This window comes from Molossus molossus, unplaced genomic scaffold (assembly GCF_014108415.1).
Source record: "Molossus molossus isolate mMolMol1 unplaced genomic scaffold, mMolMol1.p scaffold_m16_p_11, whole genome shotgun sequence".
Classification (NCBI taxonomy): domain Eukaryota; kingdom Metazoa; phylum Chordata; class Mammalia; order Chiroptera; family Molossidae; genus Molossus; species Molossus molossus.
In genome coordinates this window covers 79,109,009-79,132,529 of record NW_023425346.1, presented here as the reverse complement: position 1 = coordinate 79,132,529, position 23,521 = coordinate 79,109,009, and the positions used below count along the sequence as shown (strand labels likewise).

The following is a 23,521-nucleotide window of genomic DNA, read 5'->3' as shown; positions in this document are numbered from 1 at the left end:
CTTTTTACAGCTAGACCTGTGTGCTGCGAGGAGCGGAGGCCTTCAGTGTCCCCTTCCTTACCCAGGTTACTCACAAAATGGATTCCCAGCGGGAACTCGCAGAGGAGCTGCGGCTTTACCAATCCACCCTTCTTCAGGATGGTCTAAAAGATCTCCTGGACGAGAAAAAGTTCATCGATTGCACCCTAAAAGCTGGCGACAAAGGTATCCCTTGCCACAGATTGATTCTGTCAGCTTGCAGTCCTTACTTCCGAGAGTATTTCTTATCTGAAGTGGATGAGGCGAAGAAAAAGGAGGTCGTGCTGGATAACGTGGACGCTGCTGTGCTGGAGTTGATCATCAAGTACCTCTACTCTGCCAGCATCGATCTCAACGACGGCAACGTGCAGGACATCTTCGCCCTGGCCAGCCGCTTTCAGATCCCCTCGGTGTTCACTGTCTGTGTTTCTTACCTTCAGAAAAGACTGGCTCCCGGTAACTGCCTGGCCATCCTGAGATTGGGACTTCTCCTTGACTGCCCGAGGCTTGCCATCTCTGCCCGCGAATTCGTGTCTGATCGCTTCGTACAGATTTGTAAGGAGGAGGACTTCATGCAACTGTCTCCGCAGGAATTGATCTCCGTCATTTCAAATGACAGCCTAAATATAGAAAAGGAAGAAGCAGTCTTCGAGGCGGTGATGAAATGGGTGCGAACAGACAAAGAAAACAGGGTTAAAAGCCTTAGTGAAGTGTTTGATTGTATTCGTTTTCGCCTGATGACAGAAAAATATTTTAAAGATCGTGTTGAGAAAGATGATATAATTAAAAGCAACCCAGAACTCCAGAAAAAAATCAAAGTTCTCAAAGATGCTTTTGCAGGCAAACTCCCAGAACCTAGCAAAAATGCGGAGAAGGCTGGGGCTGGAGAGGTGAATGGAGATGTTGGTGATGAAGATTTACTTCCTGGTTACCTGAATGACATTCCCAGGCATGGGATGTTTGTCAAAGACCTCATCCTCTTGGTTAATGACACAGCTGCAGTGGCTTACGATCCCACAGAAAATGAATGCTACCTTACTGCATTGGCTGAACAGATTCCCAGAAATCATTCCAGCATCGTCACCCAACAAAACCAGGTATACGTGGTAGGAGGACTCTATGTTGATGAAGAAAATAAGGATCAACCTCTACAGTCATACTTCTTCCAGGTAAGAAAGGCTATTTTTATACAGGTAGAGACATAAAGGAAAGGTTGTTACTCGTCATCCAGTCAGCTGATTTTCAAATTATTCAGGCTGCTTGCATTTTATTCTACTTGCTAGCCTATTCCAGTTCCCCCAAAAAAGTATAATTGAACAGATTTTTTATCTTCTTCCAAGTTTCCTAAAACTGAAGTCCTTGAGGTAGCATTGCATCTTTTAGTTATGGCTACTGCCTATAATATAATGTTGTTGAAAATGAAAAGAACTTGTACATATATTTCATACTTTGAATTACCTTCTAGAAAAATCTGCACAAGTATCACTAATTTGAATTAACAATATTCAGAAATTTTTATTTACAATAATTTTTTTATACATGACAAGTGACTACATTTATTTAGATCAGAGTTGGACTTAAACATTGTTATAACTTATCTGTTCTGTGAAACCACAGAAGGTTCCTAGAAAGCAAATCCTAAACTAATAGACCCTAGAGTTTGTTTGAAGGGAGTTTGTTTCACTTTGTCAACGCATTGTGCTGTATCAGTTTGTGAAGGAATCAGTGGCTTCACCGTTATCTTCCGCAATGCCAAAACCTGTACTTTGTAGCTTATGGCCAGCTCAAAGAGTTTGCTTAGGTCATACTTAATCACGGCCTGGGGTTTCTGGCCTTGAGTTGGAAAGGCCAGCAATAAGTAAGTATAGAATGTCATACGACAGTAACTGTACTCTCAAAGTGTGTGAATACTGTGCATTCACAAAATACGACATTTAACCTGCACTTTCTAATCTTGAAAAATGTAATAGTACATGTTAATCATGCTTCTTCATTTTCAGTGTTCCACTGAAGAATGTTAACTATGAAATATAAAAATAAAACAGAAGCTGTAATCATAACTATTTGAATATGGGCCAGAAAATTTCCTAAGCCCTAATTTTAAATTCAGATAAACTTCAAAAAGGGCAAATTAACTTAAAAGGCAAAATTATATCTAGGAAGTAAAAATGACATCAAAACACAGATACCTAGACATCATAGATCCAAGGAATACTTACAGCCTTATCTTTATTCTCTTCTATCCTATTACTACCCTTACTTTTATTGACACAGCCTCTCATTTCTGGTTCAAGAAAACTGATTGATGTTTTTATAGCCACAAAAGCAGTTACACAATGTTGAAAGGGTCAGCTCCCTGTCATTGCCCATGCCTTGCTCCTTTTAAAAGGCGCAAATAGTAGAACAAAACGCCAGGATAAAAACACCTGCTCGACCCACCCAGACCTATGGACAGAAACGCATGGGCGCCCCCTTAGGCGATTCTGATGTATGAAACCACTGCTCTAGGGGACATACAAATGAACTTAAATGGAATTCTGTCATACTGATTTTTCTTCCTATGAAGTTTTTAGTTAGCAGAAGTCTTAGCATTGTAAAAAAATTAATTTGCTATCCAAATAACAATTATTTTATAAGTGATTCTTCTACTGGACTCCTTAATATAACTATGAATTAGTCTTTATATCATGGGTTCATTATTAAATTTCTCTTAATGCATTAAAGTAGAAAAATAAAATAAAAAACACCCGATCATAAAAGAGGGTTATGACCCATAAGAAAATATAGGTATGAAAATTTCAGGTGTTGCATTTTTGCTTGTTCATTTCTATTTAAAAGGTACTAAATTAGGGGTAATATGACCTTTGGTTGTATTTTAGATAGATTATGAGAACTTTTTTACATAGCTAAGAGAGGGGTTTTTTTCCATAAAATTAATAGATTCATCAAATATTTGAACAGTACCACATCTTCAAATAATCTAGGTCTAACTCCTAATTTTAAGGATGAGGAAACTGGAGCCATCTAGGTTAAACAGCTTGACAGCTCACCTCTGCGAGTCCAGCAGGCAGACTGCCCTTGCATCCGTCGTAGGAAGTGCCCTGTCAGGGGCAGTGTCGGGAAGCAGACAGCATTGCACAGCGTGGGCAGTAACCTGCCAGGTGGGGATTATGAGGGCTTCTTTTCCTGCTTTAAAACAACAATCATGGATTTATGCAGCTTGCATTTGAATATGACTTAAAAGCTCTGTGAGCTTGGGAAAACTATTTAACCTTTCTGTGCCTCAATTTCCTCATCTGTAAAATGGGGACAATAAAACTGCCTATCCTGTAGAGCTAAATGTGATTACCTGTGTAAAGCATTTAGTACCAACCCTGTCAGAGTCAAAACTCCATAAATGTTCATTATTATTTCTACTGTACTACACACCACTTTCTTGATCAAAGGATTTTTTTTTCAAAAATGCAAGCATTAGTGATCACAATCTAGATTTTGAAGTTGGTAAATGTAAAGCTAACAATACACATGTGGGGATTAAACCACTCATCTCATCTAGTCTTGATTCGTGCTTTGCTTTAACCAAGGTTACTTACTGGACCAGATATAGATAGGCCCATGGGGCCCCTCCTTGCATCTGTTCTTCATTTTTATTCCTTTATCGCCTGCTACACAGATATAATACTAGAGAGCTCAACAGTCTGTGACTGCACTTCCTTCAGAGAGCAATTTTCTTGTGTCTTGTTCTAAATGCAAAGTGGAAAATCCTAAAATTACCGATATCAGTTGTAATAGTAATAATAAACTGAAACTGATGCCAGACATACCAGAATCACCTGCCCCAGGGCATGGGCATTTAAAGGGCGGAATTAGCCCTGGACGGTTTGGCTCAGCGATTAGAGCATTGGCCTGCCATCTGGAGAGTCCCGGATTCGGTTCCCGCTAAGGGCATGTACCTCGGTTGCAGTTTGTCCCCGGCCCTGGTTGGATCGTGTGGGTAGCAGCCACTCGATGTGTCCCTTTCACATCGATGTTTCTCTCTCTCCCCCTCCCATTCTATCTGAACAAAATACCAAAAAAAGCAATGTCCTCGGATGAGGATAAATGAATGAATGAATGAATGAATAAATAAATAAATAAATAAATAAATAAATAAATAAATAAATACATAAATACATAAATACATAAGTAAAGGGTGGTCTTAGGCTTGCAGAAGTGGCAGTTGCTTCTTAATATAATTTTTTTTAAAAGAGAAGGGTAGCCCTGGCTGGGGAGCTCAGTTGGTTAGAGTGTCGGCCTAATATGCCAAGGGTTGGAGTCTGATCTCCAGTCAGTGCACATACCAGAATCACCAATGAATAAGTGGAACAATAAATGTCTCTCTCTCTCTTCCTCTCTCTCAAATCGATAAATAAAAAAGAAAAGGGTATTTCAATAGACTCTCAACAAAAGGCTAGGAGGTTATAGGCTATAACATCTCCCTCTATCATAAAGTAGTAAAGCAAACCTAAAAACTTTTGGAGGATAAAAGATACTGCCTAACCTTCCAGTTGTCTGTGGACTGAGTGACAGGCCCAGCTGTCCCGAATGCCGGCGGGGAGCATGTTAAATATAGCATGCGGTGATCACTCACACACTGTGACCCTCCCTGCAGTGAAAACCTTCTTTCCCCAGTGTCCTAAGAGTATTATGATTCCTTGTTCAAACCTGAACAAGGCAAGATAGGCAGAAAGTTTACCAAGAAACTTCACAGTTCTAACTCTGGTGATTCTATTTTATTCTCTTTCCTTTCTTAAAGTCCTACACATTTTGGTACTTTCAGCTATTTTGTTAAGCCAAGTAGATTTTCTCATTTTTCTACGTAATTCTAGGTAAAATATACTTTTGGATTATGGTTTTATTTTATTTGCAAGATCTTTGACTATCTCAATAAATTCTAAACAACACAAAGTATAGCACATTTTCTGGTACATCTGTAATGTTTTCCTAACAAGTTCCACATTTCCTCGTGTATTTTTTCTTTCAGCTTGATAACGTAGCGTCTGAGTGGGTTGGACTTCCACCTCTGCCTTCGGCCAGGTGTCTCTTCGGTCTGGGAGAGGCAGATGACAAAATCTATGTAGTTGCAGGCAAAGACCTTCAAACAGAGGCTTCGCTGGATTCAGTTTTATGCTATGATCCTGCGTAAGTTGGCATGACATTCCTATTTCCTAAGCATTCAGGTATATGAGTGTGTATAACATTCATATTTTTAGAACATGGAATTTACTGAAAGCACATAATAAATTCTATCATCTTCTGATTTTAGGACTTCAAAATGGAATGAAGTAAAAAAACTTCCTATCAAAGTCTATGGCCATAATGTGGTTTCACACAAGGGAATGATATACTGTCTGGGAGGAAAGACAGATGACAAGTAAGTTCCCTGAAATCTCCTTGTGCTTTTATATCCAAGTGACTTTTTTATTATGAGGGTTCTGTCTTCTTTTCATTTAAATCTACATACAGAAATAGGACTTGGTTCTCATTCATAAGTTTTTGGAAATTAAATTTTAAAATTAAATTTTGAAAAGTTGTTGGAGTATGTTATAAATGATTTCAGAATCATTTCAACATAAGTATTCTTTTTTTTTTTTTTAATGTGTTTTTTATTGATTTTAGAGAGCAAGGAAGGGAAAGGGAGAGAGAAACATGGATAGGTTGCCTCCTGCACGCCCCCTAATGGGGATCAAGCCTGCAACCAGGCATGTGCCCTCACCCATGAATGAACCAGCAACCTCCTGGTGCATGGGACAATGCTAAACCAACTGAGTCACAATGGCCAGGGCTTTCTCACAGTAGAAAAACAGCATTTAGGAGCATAATCAAGTATTTTCTTTAGCTAATTTGTAATTATATTTTACAACATTAAAACTAATGGGCTTTTGCCCTGGCCAGTTTGGCTCAGCAGTTGGAGTATAAGTGCGTGGACCAAAGAGTCACAGGTTCGATTCCGGTCAAGGGCACGTACCTTGGTTTCTCTTCAGTCCTCAGCCCTGGTCAGGGTCATGCGAGATGCTACCAGTCGATGTTTCTCTCTCTCTCCCCCCCCTCCCTCCCTCCCTCTCTATCTGAAGATAAATGGGGGGGGGGGAATATCCTCTGGTGAGGATTTTTTAAAAAAATTAATGAGCTCTTTTATTCACTTAGCTATAAATAGATAAAAATTAAGTGTATCTCTTTAGAATATGAAATGTAACTACTAACAATAATACATAAAAATATTATGGATTTGTACTTTACATTCGTAAGAGAGAATTTAGATAGGTGAGTTTACAACTGAAAAGCATGGTGACTGGAAATAGGACAGTTCTTTCTTCAGCAGTCTTTCCCTTATTTACTCCCGGACAGAGGTGTTATTCCAAGTATTTAACCCTCATATGCCCACTAGCACCCAATTGCTTGTGAGACAAACAGGATGAAGTTTTATATATAAACCTAACTTGATTTCTAGGCACTTCTCAAGGGATAGATAATTAGGAAAAATATCATATAACTCAAAGGTTGAACTGAGCTCAGAGTACTCTAGAAGTCAGTCAGCTAAGCCCGTAAGTAGCCTGTCTGGTAAAATGCAGATTTGCAGTTTAAATAGTGAGAACTAATTTCCTGCCCCTGAAAACTCTAATGTGGCTTGTCATCATTTGTCCTGGCTGTTTAATTAATAGAGATGTCCAATCCTGGAAAGGGAGCCAGGGTTAAGAATTATAAGGGTAAAACAGAAAAGGAGAGTAAAATATGGAAATGTGCTAAAAGTAAAGATCCTATGTTCCGGAGTTAATGATTCATATTCAATTAAAGTAACAAATATAGCACATGAAATGTGATGGAAAAGCAATGAGTTTTTATACAATTGTTTCATAGCAAAGGTAACAATCTGAAATTTTGAAATCCTCCTTCATTAAAGCTATCACCATTGAATGAATATTTAAAGGAAGGCCATATTATAAACCCACTCAGTGTAAAATCTTATTTGGATGACCAAAATTTCTTTTCAAGATTAAATGTCAAACCCACTGCATGTGAAATAAAAGTTCTGTAGCTACAAAAAAAAAAACTTACTTTGGGCATTTTTTCCTGAGTAAATGAAATGGAAAATCTATTAAGCAGCTTCTGATCTTGGAAACATAATGACCCTGCCAAATGACTTAAATAGTTTCCTTCAAGTAGTATTGTAACTAGGAAATTGATATGTCAGTAAGAAGCATACAGGTCTTGTCAGTAAGAATATATTAATCTTGAGAATATGATTAACCAAGGCATTGCTTGACAGATGCCAAAGTCAAGAACTTTCAAATGAGTCATTGTCTAAAAGTAAGCACTGAATTGCACTAGTTATCACCACTGAATGTAAAGAACATGACTTGGTATCATGTTCTAATCAAGCAGTTTTTAAGTAATATTCATAGTCAAATATTAGAGGAAATGCTTGTACTTTGGGTATCTGGTCTTTTATCAAACTAAAGAAAAAACTGTCCTCACAAAAAGTTGAGGCTTTGTTTGTTTGCTTTTGGCTTTACCAAATATATTCAGTTAATCAATTATTATTTGGAATTTTGATCCCCCATCAGTGAATTATGGATAACTTTAAGGAAAAATAAGGAACATACTAAGAATAATAATTCAGATGAGTCCTGGGGTTTTTTGTTTGTTTGTTTGTTTGTTTTGGTAACATTTAGCATATAAAACTGTTCTTATTACTCATCAACTCAAATGACTAGTTGTCTACACTCTAGTCCCAGAGTTCTTAAAATACATTGGTATATTAATATGGTAGAATAAAATGAAATGAGCCTTCATATTAAATAGTTAAATTTAAAATAGGTGCCCTGGTTGGGTATGTCAGTTGGTTAGAGTGTCGTCCCCATATGACAAGGTTTCGGGTTTGATCTTCAGTCAGGGCATATACAAGAATCAACCAATGAAGACATAAATAAGTGAAATAACAAAATCAATATTTCTCTCTCTCAAGTCAATAAATAAAACTTTTACATTTAAAATAGGTACATTCTCACATTATTATTTTTTAAGTTACTTTATATTTCTTTTAAAAAAATAAATTTATTTTTGTTGCAGATGTTGCTCCTTTTTCCCCCATTGACACTCTCCTCCAGTTCCCCCACCCCCCACCTCTGGCCCCTCACAGCATTGTTGTCTATGTCCACTGGTAATGCAAATATTCATATAAGTTCTTTGGTTTATCTCTTCCCTCCCCCCAAGTCCCCTCCTCTGAGGTTTGTCAGTCTGAACCCTACTTCCATGTCTCTGGGTCTATTTTGTTCATCAGCTTATTTTGTTCATTATATTTCACAAATAAGTGAGATCTTGTGATATTTGTCTATTTCTGACTGGCTTATTTCATTTAGCATAATACTCTCCAAGTCCCTCCATGTCATCAAAGGATAAGAGATCTTTCTTACAGCTGCATACCTAATTATTATTATTATTATTATTATTATATATATATTTTTTTTAATCCTCACCCGAGGACACTTTTCCATTTTTTGTACAGATAGAGTGGGAGGGAGAGAGAGGAAGGGAGAGAGAGAGAGAGAGAAACATCGACATGAAGGGACACATCGAGTGGCTGCCACCCGCACGACCAACCAGGGCCGGGGACAAACTGCAACCGAAGTACGCGCCCTTAGCGGGAATCGAACCCGGGTCTCTCTGGACCGCAGGCCGACGCTCTAACCGCTGAGCCAAACTGGCCAGGGCCTAATTATTATTTTTAATAAGTATTTTATAATGTCTATATGTCAGTGATAATTTTTTTTTAATTTTCTATTGATTTTAGAGAGAGAAATAGAGAGAGACAGAGACAGAGACATTGAGGTTAGAGAGAAACATCAATCGGTTGCCTCCCACCCCAACTGGGGTTTGAACCCATAACCTGGGCATTTTCCCTGACCAGGAATAGAACCAACAACCTTTTGGTGCATGGGATGACACTCAACCAACTGAGCCACACCAGCAACAGCTCACCTACTTATTTTTTAAGTTAACTGATTCATTCCTAGGATATTCAGATAATTAAATAAATAAATATTTTGTTACTGAAGCACACAAAAAAGTTTATGATTTATTTTTATTCTATTCATGCCTTCCATTGAATTTAGTAACCAGATTAAAATCTACTCTGGGTTTCTGGGCAGTTGCAATAGTAAAGGTACCCTACCTTCTAGTAGTATAATTAAGTTATAAAATACTTTTGGTCCTCACATTTGAAATTGTCATTTGCTTGGTGGCATATGTTCAGATTAAGGATATTTTGGGGCTAACCAGTGTTACCCCAATAAATTCAATAAAAGAGTAAAAAATAAAGAATATTTTGTTTTTTTTCTGATCCTCTGCTATACTACATATTTCATATGAGACGCAAGGCTAGATTAGGGAGATTGCTTTTTTCAAAAAAAAGGAAGGTTCTAAAAGGACCATTTTGTTGTCTTTTGTGTTTACAGAAAGTGTACAAACAGAGTGTTTATCTACAACCCCAAAAAGGGAGACTGGAAAGATATGCCCCCAATGAAAATCCCTCGTTCAATGTTTGGAGTGGCTATCCATAAAGGCAAAATTGTGATTGCGGGAGGTGTCACTGAAGATGGTCTTTCATCTTCCGTTGAAGCTTTTGACCTCACAACCAATAAGTGAGTTACTATATCTTACTACAGCATATGAATCACTATACATTTTTAAATTTTAACCTTGGATGAATATTAACCCTTCTAATTAGGACATGGAGAGAGCCAGACAAGAAGGTAAGGATTAAAGATGAAATATCTTCACCTGGGTTTTTTTTCCTGTTACTGGGTGTAAAGTGCCTAACATTTTGCTGCATTTCATGTATTTGTAATTTGGAACACATGACCTCAAGGTAATGTTGGAATGCTTAATTTGTACTTGTTATTAACTTTGTGAATTCAGTCATGCAAAGGTAATACTTCTTTTTTTTTTTATCCTCACCCGAGGACATTTTTCGATATTTTGTTCAGATAGAATGGGAGGGAGAGGGAAAGAGAGAAACATCGACATGAAAGGGACACATCGAGTGGTTGACACCCACATGACCCAACCAGGGCCGGGGACAAACTGCAACTGAGGTACATGCCCTTAGCGGGAACCAAACCCGGGTCTCTCTGGACCGCAGGCCAACGCTCTAACCGCTGAGCCAAACCGATCAGGGCTGGAATTTATAGTTTTTATACTCCTAGTATAGCAATGAAGAAAAAATTAGGGTACTTTTATTACTTTTATAAGAAAGCATGTAAGCCTGATTACAAAATAGACTTTAGTATCTGAAAATTATAAGGAATTTCTCCGGACCGCAGGCCGACGCTCTAACCGCTGAGCCAAACCGGCCAGAGCTATAAGGAATTTCTATGGATAGCACTTAATCGTTAAATATCATGATTTTGAAGATTATATAATATTGATAAACTCATGATATAGAAAGTTAAAGAAGCAGCACACAAAATTCTAAACATTTTCTTAGTTTCGTTCATATTTTTGAATGGATATTTGTATGTATGGTTTTATAAGTGACAAAATTACACCAAAATGTTGCTTATGATTGTGTCTGGAGAGTATGATCATAGAGGATATTTGTTTTCTTCTATACCTTTCTGTATTTTCCAGATTTTCTACAATATACATATATTATTTTTATAATTAGGATTGTCATCTTGAGAACTTTCTATCTAATCTGGTTACATCATTCAGAGAAAGGAATAAGTATTTAGATATTTTTTAGCAGCAAACAATCGTCTAATTTGGGTGCCCATGCTACTTGAATTTATTGTAGTTACCTAGAATGGTTCAGTAAATACATTTGGCATCTTTAAGTTTTATGTTGACTATCTTTGCAATAATTCCTAGATGGGAAGCAATGACTGAATTTCCCCAAGAAAGAAGTTCCATTAGTCTGGTCAGTCTGGCTGGATCCCTGTATGCCATCAGCGGTTTTGCCATGATTCAGCTGGACTCCCAAGAGTTTGCACCCACTGAAGTCAATGACATATGGAAGTAAGTTTTCTTCACTCCAGTTTTCTGAATCAAAAATCAAATCAGATAAGTGGTAACTAATAAACAATTTTTGAGTAAATAGTAAGCCAAACTTTCCCAACATGTAAGCTACTTATTGATGGTAGACTCGGAACCTAATTGAACTTTAGCACATGACACTTACTTGATCATGTTTCTAATTAGCTGTGAGCTTGGGAAAGAACTTATCTGGGCCTGTTTCTTAATTAAATGAGAATCGGACTGTTGATTCTTTAAGCTCCATTCCACCTTTAAAAGTGCAATGCTTGCCTGGCCGGTGTGTCTCAGTGGTTGAGCGTGGACCCATGCACCAAGAGGTTGCCGGTTCGATTCCCGGTCAGGGCACATGCCCAGGTTGTGGGCCAAATCCCCAGTGAGGGGCATGCTGGAGGCAGCCAATCGATGTTCTCTCTCATCGATGTTTCTATCTCTCTCTCACTCTCCCTTTCTTTCTTTCTAAAATCAATAAAGAAAAATAAATAAATAAACAAATAAATAAAAGCACAATGCTCTAGGCATCTTCTTTTCTTGAGAGTACATGCCCTTAGTGGGAACAGAACCCTGGTCTCTCTGGTCTGTGGGCCAATGCTCTAACCACTGAGCAAAACCAGCTAGGGCTTGCTCTAGGCATTTTTAATGTCTCCAACTGGTTCTAATGTGCAGTCAAATTTGAGAACCAATGATCTGCAGTGGTTCTCATAGCAGCAACAGCAGCATCTGGGTATTCGTTCAATATGCAAATGATCAGGCCTCACCCCAGAACTACTGGAAATCTGGAGGTGGAGCCCAGCAGTCTATGTGACTTGGTTGAAAGACAGTGATCTGTAGAAAAGTGAGTGCTCACTTTACCTCAACTTCCTAGTGAATCTCTATTTTCACATGCAGAGATGAAAACTATCAGTACACAGCATTCTAAATCTATGGACCCTCTTACTGGAATGTTTTTTTAAAATTCAATTCTTCTATTTTTTTCTTGAAATCATTGCATTATTTATGATTGGCCAAGCTGAAAGTAAAGATGTTACTGCCAGGAAGCAAACCTTTTAAGCCTCATTTAACCTCAACCTCCTATTGCTTAAATGTGGTCACTTTTTCATTAGGTCATTTAAAACCATTATCTCTTAATTTGCTGCCCCAATTTTTGTTTAGATAATTAAGGTCCTTCCCTTTATTAGTAGTAAAATGCTTTTGCCTACTTTTCTCTACATAAAAATCATTCAGTGCACAGTGCAACTGTTGATAATTAAATTTGGACCATTGAAGAAATTAAGTCAGATAGTGCATGTCTTACATAGATATCAGCTAATTTTTAAATTATTATTTTAAATCTCATTAATTCATCATAGAATGATTTGGGGTATTTCTATATGCCAAGTAATGATTGCTTCTGAAGGAGGGAGGATAATAAGGTTAATAAGATATATTATTTGTCCTCAAATACCCTTGATTTTGTTGAGGACATAAATAAAGGGGGTAATTAAAATAGAGTAATTGCTATTAATAGGTACTATATAAAGGACAATGTGAGAAATGAAGAGAAAGCAGCAAACTGCTTGAGAGAATGCAGCATTTAGGAGTTCTCCTGCAAAGAGAGACGAGTATTCCAGGCACCAGGCAAAGGAATTCAAATTGTCTGTATCTTTATAACCCTGAATATTCACAGGGGACAACCAGATGTTTCCTAAGGTCAAGTCTAATAGCAGTACTCACACAAGACAATAAAGGGGAAGGAACACGGATTTTTATGGAGTAACCACTAGTGTCAGGTTCTGTGCTGGGCAGTAGTGTATGAGACCTATTGAAATCATAATCAAGGCAACTAACAGTCCCTGCTCGTCCCAGTTCTTACTATTAAGGTAGAGTCTGTTGGCCTTGACTCATAAGGACCAGCCATATGTATGTCCAAAGTGAATGATTAATTGCCTGTATATTACTCCTCATCTCTGGATAGTCTGATTCCCAGAGAAGGCTTAACTACCCAAGTGTCCAGTAGTTCAGGCATAGCTCATTCAAAGGATGCATATATTAGGAGGAATTCAAGTGTCAGTCTACACCCGTCTACACCAGTCCTCTGGCTGAGAGCCAGCAGGGTTTCTCCAAAATCCACATTTGTATATTTAACACATAAAGAACAATCTACTAAAAAACTGCTTATTGATTACTTTTTTTTCTCTACCAGGTATGAAGATGATAAAAAGGAATGGGCTGGGATGTTGAAGGAAATACGTTATGCTTCAGGAGCTAGTTGCCTTGCAACGCGTTTAAATCTCTTCAAACTGTCTAAACTATAAATAAGACGGTGAAAAGAACATAATAGATCAGGAGGTGGTTTGTTTGGATAACAGGGCTTTAATTTATTGTTTTTAAAAAGCCTATACGGAGATCCACGTAGAAAGTATTCACTAAGTTATTGTGCAAGAGGTTAGCAGTGGGTATCAAAATCTCAGTCACTGAGTCTTCACTGTAATGATCAGAGTTTAAAACCATTTTCTAATGAGAAATTAAATATTCACTTGAACAGATTATTTCTTTTGTGATCTCTCACTCCTCACTCAACTGATTGTTCCTAAATTGGAGTTGCTAATCCTTTCAGTTGCATTGTCAGGGTAACTTCACACGTTTCCTATTGTAAATGAAATTGGAGAATAAAATATGTACATCTACATTCTTAAAAATGTTTAAAACATTCCCTCATGTTTCAAGATATGACAAGAATCCTGTGCATCATATTAAAGATTACATGCCATGAGACTTCAGAAATGCTGTTTAAAGAGTATAATAAATGTGTCTCATTTGAAGGGGAAAAGTCTCTAGTCAAATTCAAGTGGTCTTTTTCTCCATTCTTTTTCTGACACTGGTATACTGTTTTTTTATTTAAATCAAATTTAATTTTTTCCCATTTAAAACCAGCCAATCAGTCTTTAAGCCATTAACTAAAAGACCTGTGGTGGGAGGGTGGGGAAGTGTCTAAACTGCTGAGGCAGAAGTTGGGGCCAGTGGGTGGTATGAAGGAAGATGTGTATTCATTGGTTTATTTATACTTTCCATAAAAGAGCTCTTTGCAAATTTCTGAAAGAAAGGTGACTGTATTATTCCATTTTCTGTGATATAACACCCTGACATTCAAGCTGTTTGTTCTTAGTGCATATAGGGTGGGGCAACAGTCAGTTTACAATTGTTCATATGGAAAATAATACAAGAATAAACTCTGCTTCTCCTACTCACAATTGTAAACTGATTGTTGCCCCACCCTGTATACAGTAGTTGACTTGTAGGTCTGTCCACAACCATCACGTTCAACTCTCTGCAGTCATCAACTAATCATTGCTTTTGGGTCCCGGGTGTTTTCATAGGCAGGTTTAACGTCTATCCTGACATGTTATTTTCTGAGAAACCTGACTTAGGACTGATTTGGAGTATTCTATGATCAGGGAGAGTACTGAACTATGTTGACGTGAGATTAAGTTGTAAAATTAATGCTTTGGGATGATGAAAATATTCTGGAATTAGGTAGTGGTGATGATGGTTGTACAATCTTGTGAATATACTAAAAACCAATGAATTGCACACTTTGGAAGAGTGGATTTTATGGTACATGAATTATATCTTAATAAAAATGCTTTGTTTATAACAATCCATTATTTCGACAGAAAAATAAGCAAACAAAAATATAAATAAACACACCCATATGCATATATAGATAGACAGACATAGATAGATACAGATATAGATATCACTTGAATCAGGTACCCTAGAGGAAGGAGGAAGAGATATGGCACACGAGAAGTCAGATTGTGTGTAACAATAAGTGAAAGGTATATCAGAGTCATTTGATCAAGAATTCTATGTATCTGAAATATACAATTATCTGGGTTTTCATTTACATCCAATTTATAACCCTCATCAATCTAATTTATAACCCCTGCTAGTCTAATAATTTTATTCTAAAAGGTACATAGTAAAATATTTTAACCTGTTCAGGGGTTTAGTTCTGGTAATCATTTGCTTGGGAAATAGGACACATTCATAAAATGAATAATAAACACTTAGCATTTAGCATACCAGCTAATTCAAATAAGTATCATGAGGAAATTCAGAATTAGGGAAACTAGGTAAGGAGAGACATCTTTCATTTGCTTACTGTTCTGATTCTGTATTCCACAAAAGGTTCTGTGAACTTCATAACTGGAGCTCATCATCCAAAATAATTAGTTTAAACAAACTCCTTAAGCTTAAATTAAATACCAGTGGAGCAAATTACATGCAGGGCACATATTTTAAGGCCATGTTTAAGATTCAAGGCACAGCCTGGCTGGTGTTGCTCACTGGTTAAGTACTGACCCATGCATGCATCAAGAAGTCGCGGTTTGATTCCAGGTCAGGGCACATGCCCAGGTCGTGAGCCAGATCCGGAGTAGGGGGAAGTGCAGGAGGCAGCCAATAGATGTTCTCTCTCATCGATGTTTCTATCTCTTCCTCTCCCTTCCTCTCTCTCTCAAATCAATAAATAAAAAAGATTAAAAAAAAAGATTCAAGGCACTCTAGAGGGTCATGGAGTCAGAGGATAAACTGTTTCAGGTAGTCAATTACCTGCACCCCACCCCCACCCCCACCCGGTGTCCTGAGGGCAGTTACAATATGGCTTTCGGCTGAGCACAAATATACCTTGGAAGAAGGACTAGGGATTATATCACATAGTAGGCCCTTAGTAACTATTTTATTGAATAAATGTGTTGTAAGACAGGGAGAAAATCATTATTCCTTCCTCAGCATCTGTAGAATCAGACCAAGTCAAGGTTGTCCACTTCCCCCTCAGCTATCTCCCCATTTGTTTGCTTCCATTTATAAGAAAAGTTTGTCTCCTCCCACTTTCCCTGAACCAGTCAGGCTTTCATACTCAGCACTTCACCAACATTATTCTCTTCACAGTTACCAGTGATTTTCGTGCTGCTAAATTTAATGCATATTTCCAGTCCTCACCTTACCTGACCTATCAGCAGCATCTGATACAACTGCTCACATCCTCCTCCTTGAGATGCTTTCTCTTCTTGGCTTCTAGGATGTGTTACTTACTACCTATGACTTTTCCTCCTACCTCATTGGCCAGTCCTGTTCAGTCACCTTTGCTGCTTCTTCACCCTCTTCTTCTTTTTTTTTTTTAATCCTCACCCAAGGATATTTTTCCCTTTATCTTCAGATAGAGTGGGAGGAAGGAAGAGAGAGAGAGAAACATCGATTGGCTGCCTCCTGCACAACCCTGACCAGAGCTGGGGACCGAACCGCAACCAAAGTGTACCCTTGACCAGAATCGAACCTGCGCCTCTTTGGTCCTCAAATAGATGCTCTAACCGCTGAGACAAACTGGCCAGGGCTTGACCCTCTTCTTATTGACGCTTTGTGTTGGAGCACCCACAGCTGTCCTTAGACCTCTCCTCCATTCACCCTTTCCTTTAATCACATTTTAGTGATTTCTTCTAGTCTCATCACATTAAATACTGCTGACAACTTCCAAATTTATATCTAGAGCCTGGACCTCTCCCCTGACCTCCAAATTCATTTATTTATGGATCTCCACTTAGATGCTTGAAAGGCATCACAAACTCAGCATGTCTAAAACAAACTGTGATCTTCACCCCACCCCCACCCCTTCCACCTTCCTCTTCCCATGGACTTCCCCATCTCAGTCAATGGCAATGACATCTTTTCAGTTGCTCAGGACCAAAATGTAAAATTATCCTTAACCTCTCTTTTTTTCATACCTCATATCCAATCATGGAGCAATTTCTGTTGCCTCTGCCTTCAAAATACATTTAAAAATCTCATCTCAACAGAGCAAAGTGATCCAGTTAAAATGTGAGTCCTTTATTCCTTTGCTAGAAACCCTCCAATGGCCTCTCATCTCACTCAGAGTAGCCATGAGATCATATATATTTGACTCTCTTATCTACCTTTTCTCTTATACTTCCAACCTATTTGTTCTGCTCTAGCCACAATAGATTCCTTGTTATTTTCAAACATGCCAGGCATATCCCCACCTCAGGATCTTTGCACCTACTCATCTTTCTGCCTGTAGTACTCTACTACCAGATAGCCTTAAGTCTTTACTCAAATGATAACCTCATCTTTCCCAGATCACGCTATTTAAAATTATACCCACTCACAATATTCCTATCCCTTCCTCTGAATAATTCTCCTAGCATTTAATCTCATCTAAGGTATATTTTATTCATTTATTTTGTTTGACTCCACCCCTAGAAGATATAGTGTATTAATTCACTGCTGTATTCTCAGATTCTAAAATAGTTCCTGGAACATAGTATGTATTCAAAGATGAACTATAAGCTATTTAAGTTTCTTAAAAGCTACAGGTTTTTTTATTAAGAAATTTTTTTAAATTTCCCAACCAGATAGTAAAGAGGGTATTCTATTGTAAAATGTATGTTTATTTTAATAGGGATTCAGTTGACCTTGAAACCAGTCAATTCTATACTATTATTTAACTGAGTCAGGCCACTTAATTTTAAAAAGTTCATATGTGATACACCATGATAACTAATTTTAAATAAAAAATATCATGATTTGCCATCTCCAAATATCCGTTCTCTCAGGTAGTCCATTCGAGCATCCTTTGTTGACATTGTCATAGAGTTCCATTCAAAATGAGGGATCTGTAAAATAAGTAATGTAGTCTGAGTGAAAATGTTAAGGCAACAACAAAAAATATCAGGGAAGACTGCTAAGTAGTACTGAGCAGAGCTGCAGGAACCCTATGAAATTAGTTTACATGAGCAGAGCCTTTGCACACTTTGGGAAGCCGAGGGGGTCCTTCTTCCTGGGTAGGCCTTACTGCCTCACAGCCCCTCTCATCCTCCTGCTCCTGTAATACCAACACTGGTCAGTTTTTCCCTGGTACCTTTCCTATATTCATACTCTAGCCTTTTTTTCTTATAACTCTATCCATCTGGTAAGATAAATGTACAAATCAAGAGATCTTCTAGATACAAGTAACAATGTTTTTTATTTACTATTCTTCAAAAATATGAAGAATATTTTGTTTCAGATATTTTAATAAAACATTTTTTTAATATTAAAAAGATGTAATTCTAAAAATTTAACATTAAATGGAAACACATGTACAGGCAAGGATCTCTACATTTTTAGAGGCTGATTTACATGACTATTTCATACCTGAATTACACGATAGCCCAAAATTTCCAAATGTCGTTTTTTCATAGCAGATTTTCCTTTTAAATGAGGGATGTTTCTACAAAAAGCTCTTAAATCCAAAAATTCCAAAGCAATTCTACAGAAAATAAAAATAAATATTTAAATCTAAAATCAAAATGAGATATTGAATAATTATAAGCCCTTTGGAACAATGCTGTATCTTTCATAAACTAACAAAAGCCAAATGACTATAAATGAGTATACCAAGTTATTTTCTACCTAAATTAATAATTAATGAAAAACCTATTCATTAGAATTACAGGAAATTATACTAAATATCTCTATGCTTTCACCCATTTGTTTCTTTGCCCAATACAGTGATACCTCGGTTCTCGAACATAATTCGTTCCAGGAGGACGGTCGAGAACCGAATTGTTCGAGAACCGAAGCAATGAAACCAATAGGAAAGCGTGACTCCACAAAGCGTGACTCTCTCTCTGCACTCACACTGATGACGCAAGCAAGGCGCGCTGGGCCGAATGAACGCCATTCGGCTCAACTCGGCTCATCTCGGAAGTTCGAGTTCCAAATATTTGTTCGGATTCCGAGACAAAAGTTTCTCGAATCTCCTGGTCGAATACCGATTGGTCGAAAACCGAGGCGTTCGAGAACCGAGGTATCACTGTATATATTTACTATGCACCTACCCTCTGTAAGGAAAGCACTGTGAGGGATATAGGAAAAGGTAACACAGCTGTACATCAGTGCAAGTGGCTAAGTGCTGTCCGAAAAGCAGAGTGGGATGGAAGCTCCAAAGAAGGTACAGTGGAACCTCGGTTCTCAAACTTAATTCGCTCCGGAAGGCTGCTTGAGAAGTGATTTGTCAGAAAACCAAATCATTTTTCCAATTAGAAATAATTTAAATTGAATTAATTTGTTCCAGACCCTCAAATAATTCTGATTTAACCTTTCTTATATACAGTACATGTCTAATGTACTATTTAATCTATAAATAAATACTTTTCTTTTTTAATTTTTTCTTTATTGATTTTTAGAGAGAGAGGAAGGGAGAAGGAGAAAGAGATAGAAACATCGATGAGAGAACATAGACTGGCCACCTCCTGCATGCCCCCCAATGGGGACTGGGCCTACAACTTGGGCATGTGCCCTGACCAGGAATCGAAAAGGCGACCTCTTGGTGTCTGGGTCAATGTTCAACTACTGAGCCACACCGGCCAGGCAACAAACACTTCTTTACTTAAATTTATCAAACCACCCCATACTAGCCTTACATGAATCACTTTCAGCACTCATTCCAGGAGTGTCTTTCAGGAGGTCAGCGATCAGCATCTTTGCTTTTTCATATATGTTGCCTCCCAGTGCTGTCACTAGCTAACTGCTTTTCTTTTATCCAAATTAAGAAGTTTTCCTACCTCTTCAATTGCCTGTGATTATTGATTCTTTTACAACCTTAACAACATTAGCACTCTTGATGTCCTCTTTATGTTTTAAAATTGTGCTAATCATTCATTTCATCAGCAACAAAAGCAAATAAATAAATAAATAAGCTCACAAAAATATTCATAGTACAATTTCCTGAGATGTTAAGGCAAGGTTCAGCTGTAAACTGACTCATACTGGCGCCTTCTCTCCTTTGTGGCCTGAGACACTTTTTGTCATGCTGATGTCATGAAAGGGTTGTCAGGTCAAGAACAAAAGTTAACCAAGACATTTTTTCCGTGAACAACATGGCAGAGAACCAAATTGTTCCAGATGAGAAACATTGGAAAACCAAGGTTTGACTATACTATTTGCTTCTAACGAAGTCAACTTTAGAGAGATGCTAGGCTTTAGAAAATGAAGGATACACATGAAGGCAGAATGCATGAGATAGATGAGAAGCAGATTTTACTACTCCATAAATCCTTGATAAACGAGTTCATTAAATTACACCAAATATAGCATTTAGATGACAAAATCCGAAACTAAAAAATAAGTTACCTTTCAGCTTCTGGTGGCAGCCTTGATTCAACTATTTGGGTATTTGATTCCCAGTGCATTTCTGGCAGTTTTCCCAAAGCTATTTTATGGCCTCCATAAGGAAGAGGTTTTTTTCTTTTATCCAAGATACACTCAAAATCTATAAGCAAGTACAGGAATCAACAGTACAAGTTAGGAAAAGTCTTACACGTAAAATTTTAAGATATATTTAAATATATATACATACATATATGTATATACATACACAGACACAAAAAGAATGATGTACCTTCCTAATTATCCAACTTATTTTATACAATCTGGTTCAATGGCACCTCTGTTTGAAAATCAATCAATAAAAATCAACCTGCAAGTATTACTAAACTAGATTTAGCATGGGGCTATATTTAAGCACTGAACTAAGCCAAATAATATTAAAGAGTCTTATTTTTACTTATTTATTTATTTTACATATTTTTTTATAATTTTTCTTTTCTTTATTGATTTTTAGAGAAAGAGGAAGAGAGAGAAAGAGAACAATAGAAACATCAATGACAAAGAACATCGACTGGCTGCCTCCTGCATGCCCTCTGCTGGGGATTGGGCCCACAACCTAGGCATGTGTCCTGACTGAGAATCAAATTGGTGACCTCCAGGTACATGGGTCGATACTCAACCACTGAACAACACCAGCCAGGCAAGAGTTTTATTTTAATACCTTTAATTCTGTTGGTCACATCTGGAGGCAGCTAAGCCAACTCATCTGAAAACTAGTAAAGATTCAAGCATGTATCCTATCTTTCCTATATGAAATTTGTATTAGCATAAATAGTTGACATGGAAAAGTTCTTTTTAGACAAATTCCAGCTAATAAATTCAGAAGGAATGGAAGATGTAGAATATCACTACTTTGTCCCTTCCAATAAATGATGAATTTAGGCAATGATTTTAATGGCTACTAGAACAGTAGGTTAAATGCTGATGGGAAAACTTTCTAATGGATGAACTGACAACATACAAACTCACTGATGGGTCTTTATTATTACTATTATTATTATTAATATTATTATTTTTAATCCTCACCTGAGAATATTTCTCTATTGATTTTCAGATAGACTGGTTGCCTCCTACATGACCCCAACCAGGGCCAGGGATTGAACCTGCAACCAATGTACATGCCCTTGACCAGGAATCAAACCCCTGGTTCTTTGGTTCATGGGCTGACAATCTAACTGCTGAGCCATATTGTCCAGGGCCCCACTGATGGATCTTGATATAATAAAAAGGAAGACAACCAGCATCTGTGTGTCTTCTGATATGATGTAATAAAAAGTACACACCACTTATAAAACAGTCTGGGGAAAAAAATCTAACCTGAATCTAAACAAACCTCTAAATCTAACTCCTGGTTTACAGGGAAAACAAGGCATGCAGGAGCATCTTAAATGATACCATAGGAGTGCAATCGGAAAAGTTCAGAATGGGGAAAATAAAATTTTTTTTTGCAATACATAAATTGTAAGAAAATAAAGAGAGGTAAAATTTAAAAAGATAAATAACCAAATGCAATGTTTGTATCCCACTTTTAACAAATCAACTAAAATAAGAGAAAGGCACCTAGTTACCTACAAGGGAGTTCCCATTAGGCTGTCAGCTGATTTCTCAAAAGAAACTGCAGGCCAGAAGGGAGTGGCAAGAAATATTCAGAGCACCCTGGCCGGTTTGGCTCAGCGGTTAGAGCGTCGGCCTGCGGTCCGGAGAGACCCGGGTTCGGTTCCCGCTAAGGGCACGTACTTCGGTTGCAGTTTGTCCCCAGCCCTGGTCGGTCGTGCGGGTGGCAGCCACTCGATGTGTCCCTTCACATCGATGTTTCTCTCTCTCTCTCCCTTCCTCTCTCTCCCTCCCACTCTATCTGTACAAAAAATGGAAAAATATCCTCGAGTGAGGATAAAAAAAAAAAAAAAGAAATATTCAGAGTGATGAAAAGCAAGAACCTACAACCTAGATAACTCTATCCTGCAAAGCTGTCATTTAGAATTGATGGCCATATAAAAACTTTCCCAGACAAGGAAAAGTTAAAGGAGTTCATCACCACCAAACCGTTATTATATGAAATGATGAAGGGTCTTTTTGAAGAAAAAGATAAAATACATGAACAAACAAAATGGCAATGAATACATATCTATCAACAATGGAATCTACAAACAAAATGAACAGGCAAAACAGAAACATTCTCATAGATACAGAGAACATTTTGTTGGTTGCCAGTTGGGAGGGGGTTTGGGGGAATGGGTGAAAAAGGTGAAGAGATTAAGAAGTACAAATTCATTGCTAGACTGACAAACCTCAAAGGGAAAGGGGTTGGGGGGGTGGGAAGAAATAAACCAAAGAACTTATATGCATAACCAATGGACACAGACAATAGTGTGGGAAAAGGCGGGAGGGGCGCGGGAGTGGGGAGGAGGGGGTCAATGGGGGAAAAATGTGGAACATTTTACATGTAATACATTTTACGTCCAACAATAAAGATTTAAAAAAAAAAAAAGCCATCCTTATCTTTTAGCTACTCATTCTAAACTATACATTATCTGAGATTTGCTTGAAAAGAATCAGCTGGGACTCTGGTGAGTGGATATTGATCACTGTTTCTGGTGAATGTTAATACTATTCTCTCACTTTTGTATGTTTGATATTTTTCCATAATAAAAACAATCATAATAGTATTTAAACCAAAAAAAAAAAAAAATGAAAAGGAAGAAACGATAGCTTTAATTTTTACACAATTTTTCTACATTTTACACATAAGAGAAACTGAGGAACTGAAGCACCTTCAAGTCTAAACCTGAAATAGAATTCTCTCATTAAGAGAATCAATTCTGGAGCTAGAATGACTAGGTCTACTCCTAGCTATCTTATTTGCCAGCTATATAACCTTGAGAAAACAATATTGTCTCTGGGCCTTATCTATAATATCAAGTAATTTACATTCCCTTTAGGGACATAAATATGTTTATTATATATAATACACAACAGTATCTAACAAAATAAGCAATATATAAGTATATCACTTACTATTGTTGTTATATGAAATTACAGTATTGTTGGACAGATATACATACCAGCAAAAAAACCCTTAAGGATTGATTAAATAAACCACAACACATTCACTCCACGAAATATTATATAATCATTTAAAATAGTTTATTTTAACCACTGGCATAGAAAAATATACAAAATATATAAACAAAGAAAGTTACAAATACTATAGAATAAGCCCTTTTGA

General features: G+C 37.4%; 2 protein-coding genes across 4 annotated transcripts in view; one reads left to right on the top strand and one right to left on the bottom strand.

Annotated features, from left to right (window-relative positions):
• KLHL41 (kelch like family member 41) lies at positions 1 to 13,614 on the top strand. The gene is made up of 6 exons (XM_036254974.1): positions 1 to 1,187; positions 5,042 to 5,199; positions 5,324 to 5,431; positions 9,513 to 9,698; positions 10,927 to 11,073; positions 13,271 to 13,614. The coding sequence occupies exons 1-6, from the start codon at positions 78 to 80 to the stop codon at positions 13,380 to 13,382; spliced, it is 1,821 nt and encodes a 606-aa protein (XP_036110867.1). The 5' UTR covers positions 1 to 77; the 3' UTR covers positions 13,383 to 13,614.
• Positions 13,615 to 17,586: 3,972 nt separating this feature from the next.
• FASTKD1 (FAST kinase domains 1) overlaps positions 17,587 to 23,521 on the bottom strand; it is a 55,692-nt gene continuing 49,757 nt past the window's right edge. For 2 of the 3 annotated variants that reach the window (XM_036254013.1, XM_036254012.1), the window contains 3 exons: positions 20,260 to 20,398; positions 18,280 to 18,394; positions 17,587 to 17,759 (listed from right to left, as the gene is read on the bottom strand). In XM_036254013.1, the coding sequence (XP_036109906.1) occupies positions 17,664 to 17,759; positions 18,280 to 18,394; positions 20,260 to 20,398 (350 nt within the window). In that variant the 3' untranslated portion in view covers positions 17,587 to 17,663. The remainder of the gene's footprint in view (positions 17,760 to 18,279; positions 18,395 to 20,259; positions 20,399 to 23,521) is intronic. The other variant, XM_036254015.1, reaches the window with a different exon arrangement.

Bases quoted from the DNA above. Each gene is read 5' to 3' on its own strand.
- KLHL41 (XM_036254974.1), top strand. From the start codon at position 78: ATGGATTCCCAGCGGGAACTCGCAGAGGAGCTGCGGCTTTACCAATCC. The intron at 9,699-10,926 runs GTGAGTTACTAT...AATAATTCCTAG, and splicing joins TTTGACCTCACAACCAATAA to ATGGGAAGCAATGACTGAAT. The intron at 11,074-13,270 runs GTAAGTTTTCTT...TTTCTCTACCAG, and splicing joins GAAGTCAATGACATATGGAA to GTATGAAGATGATAAAAAGG.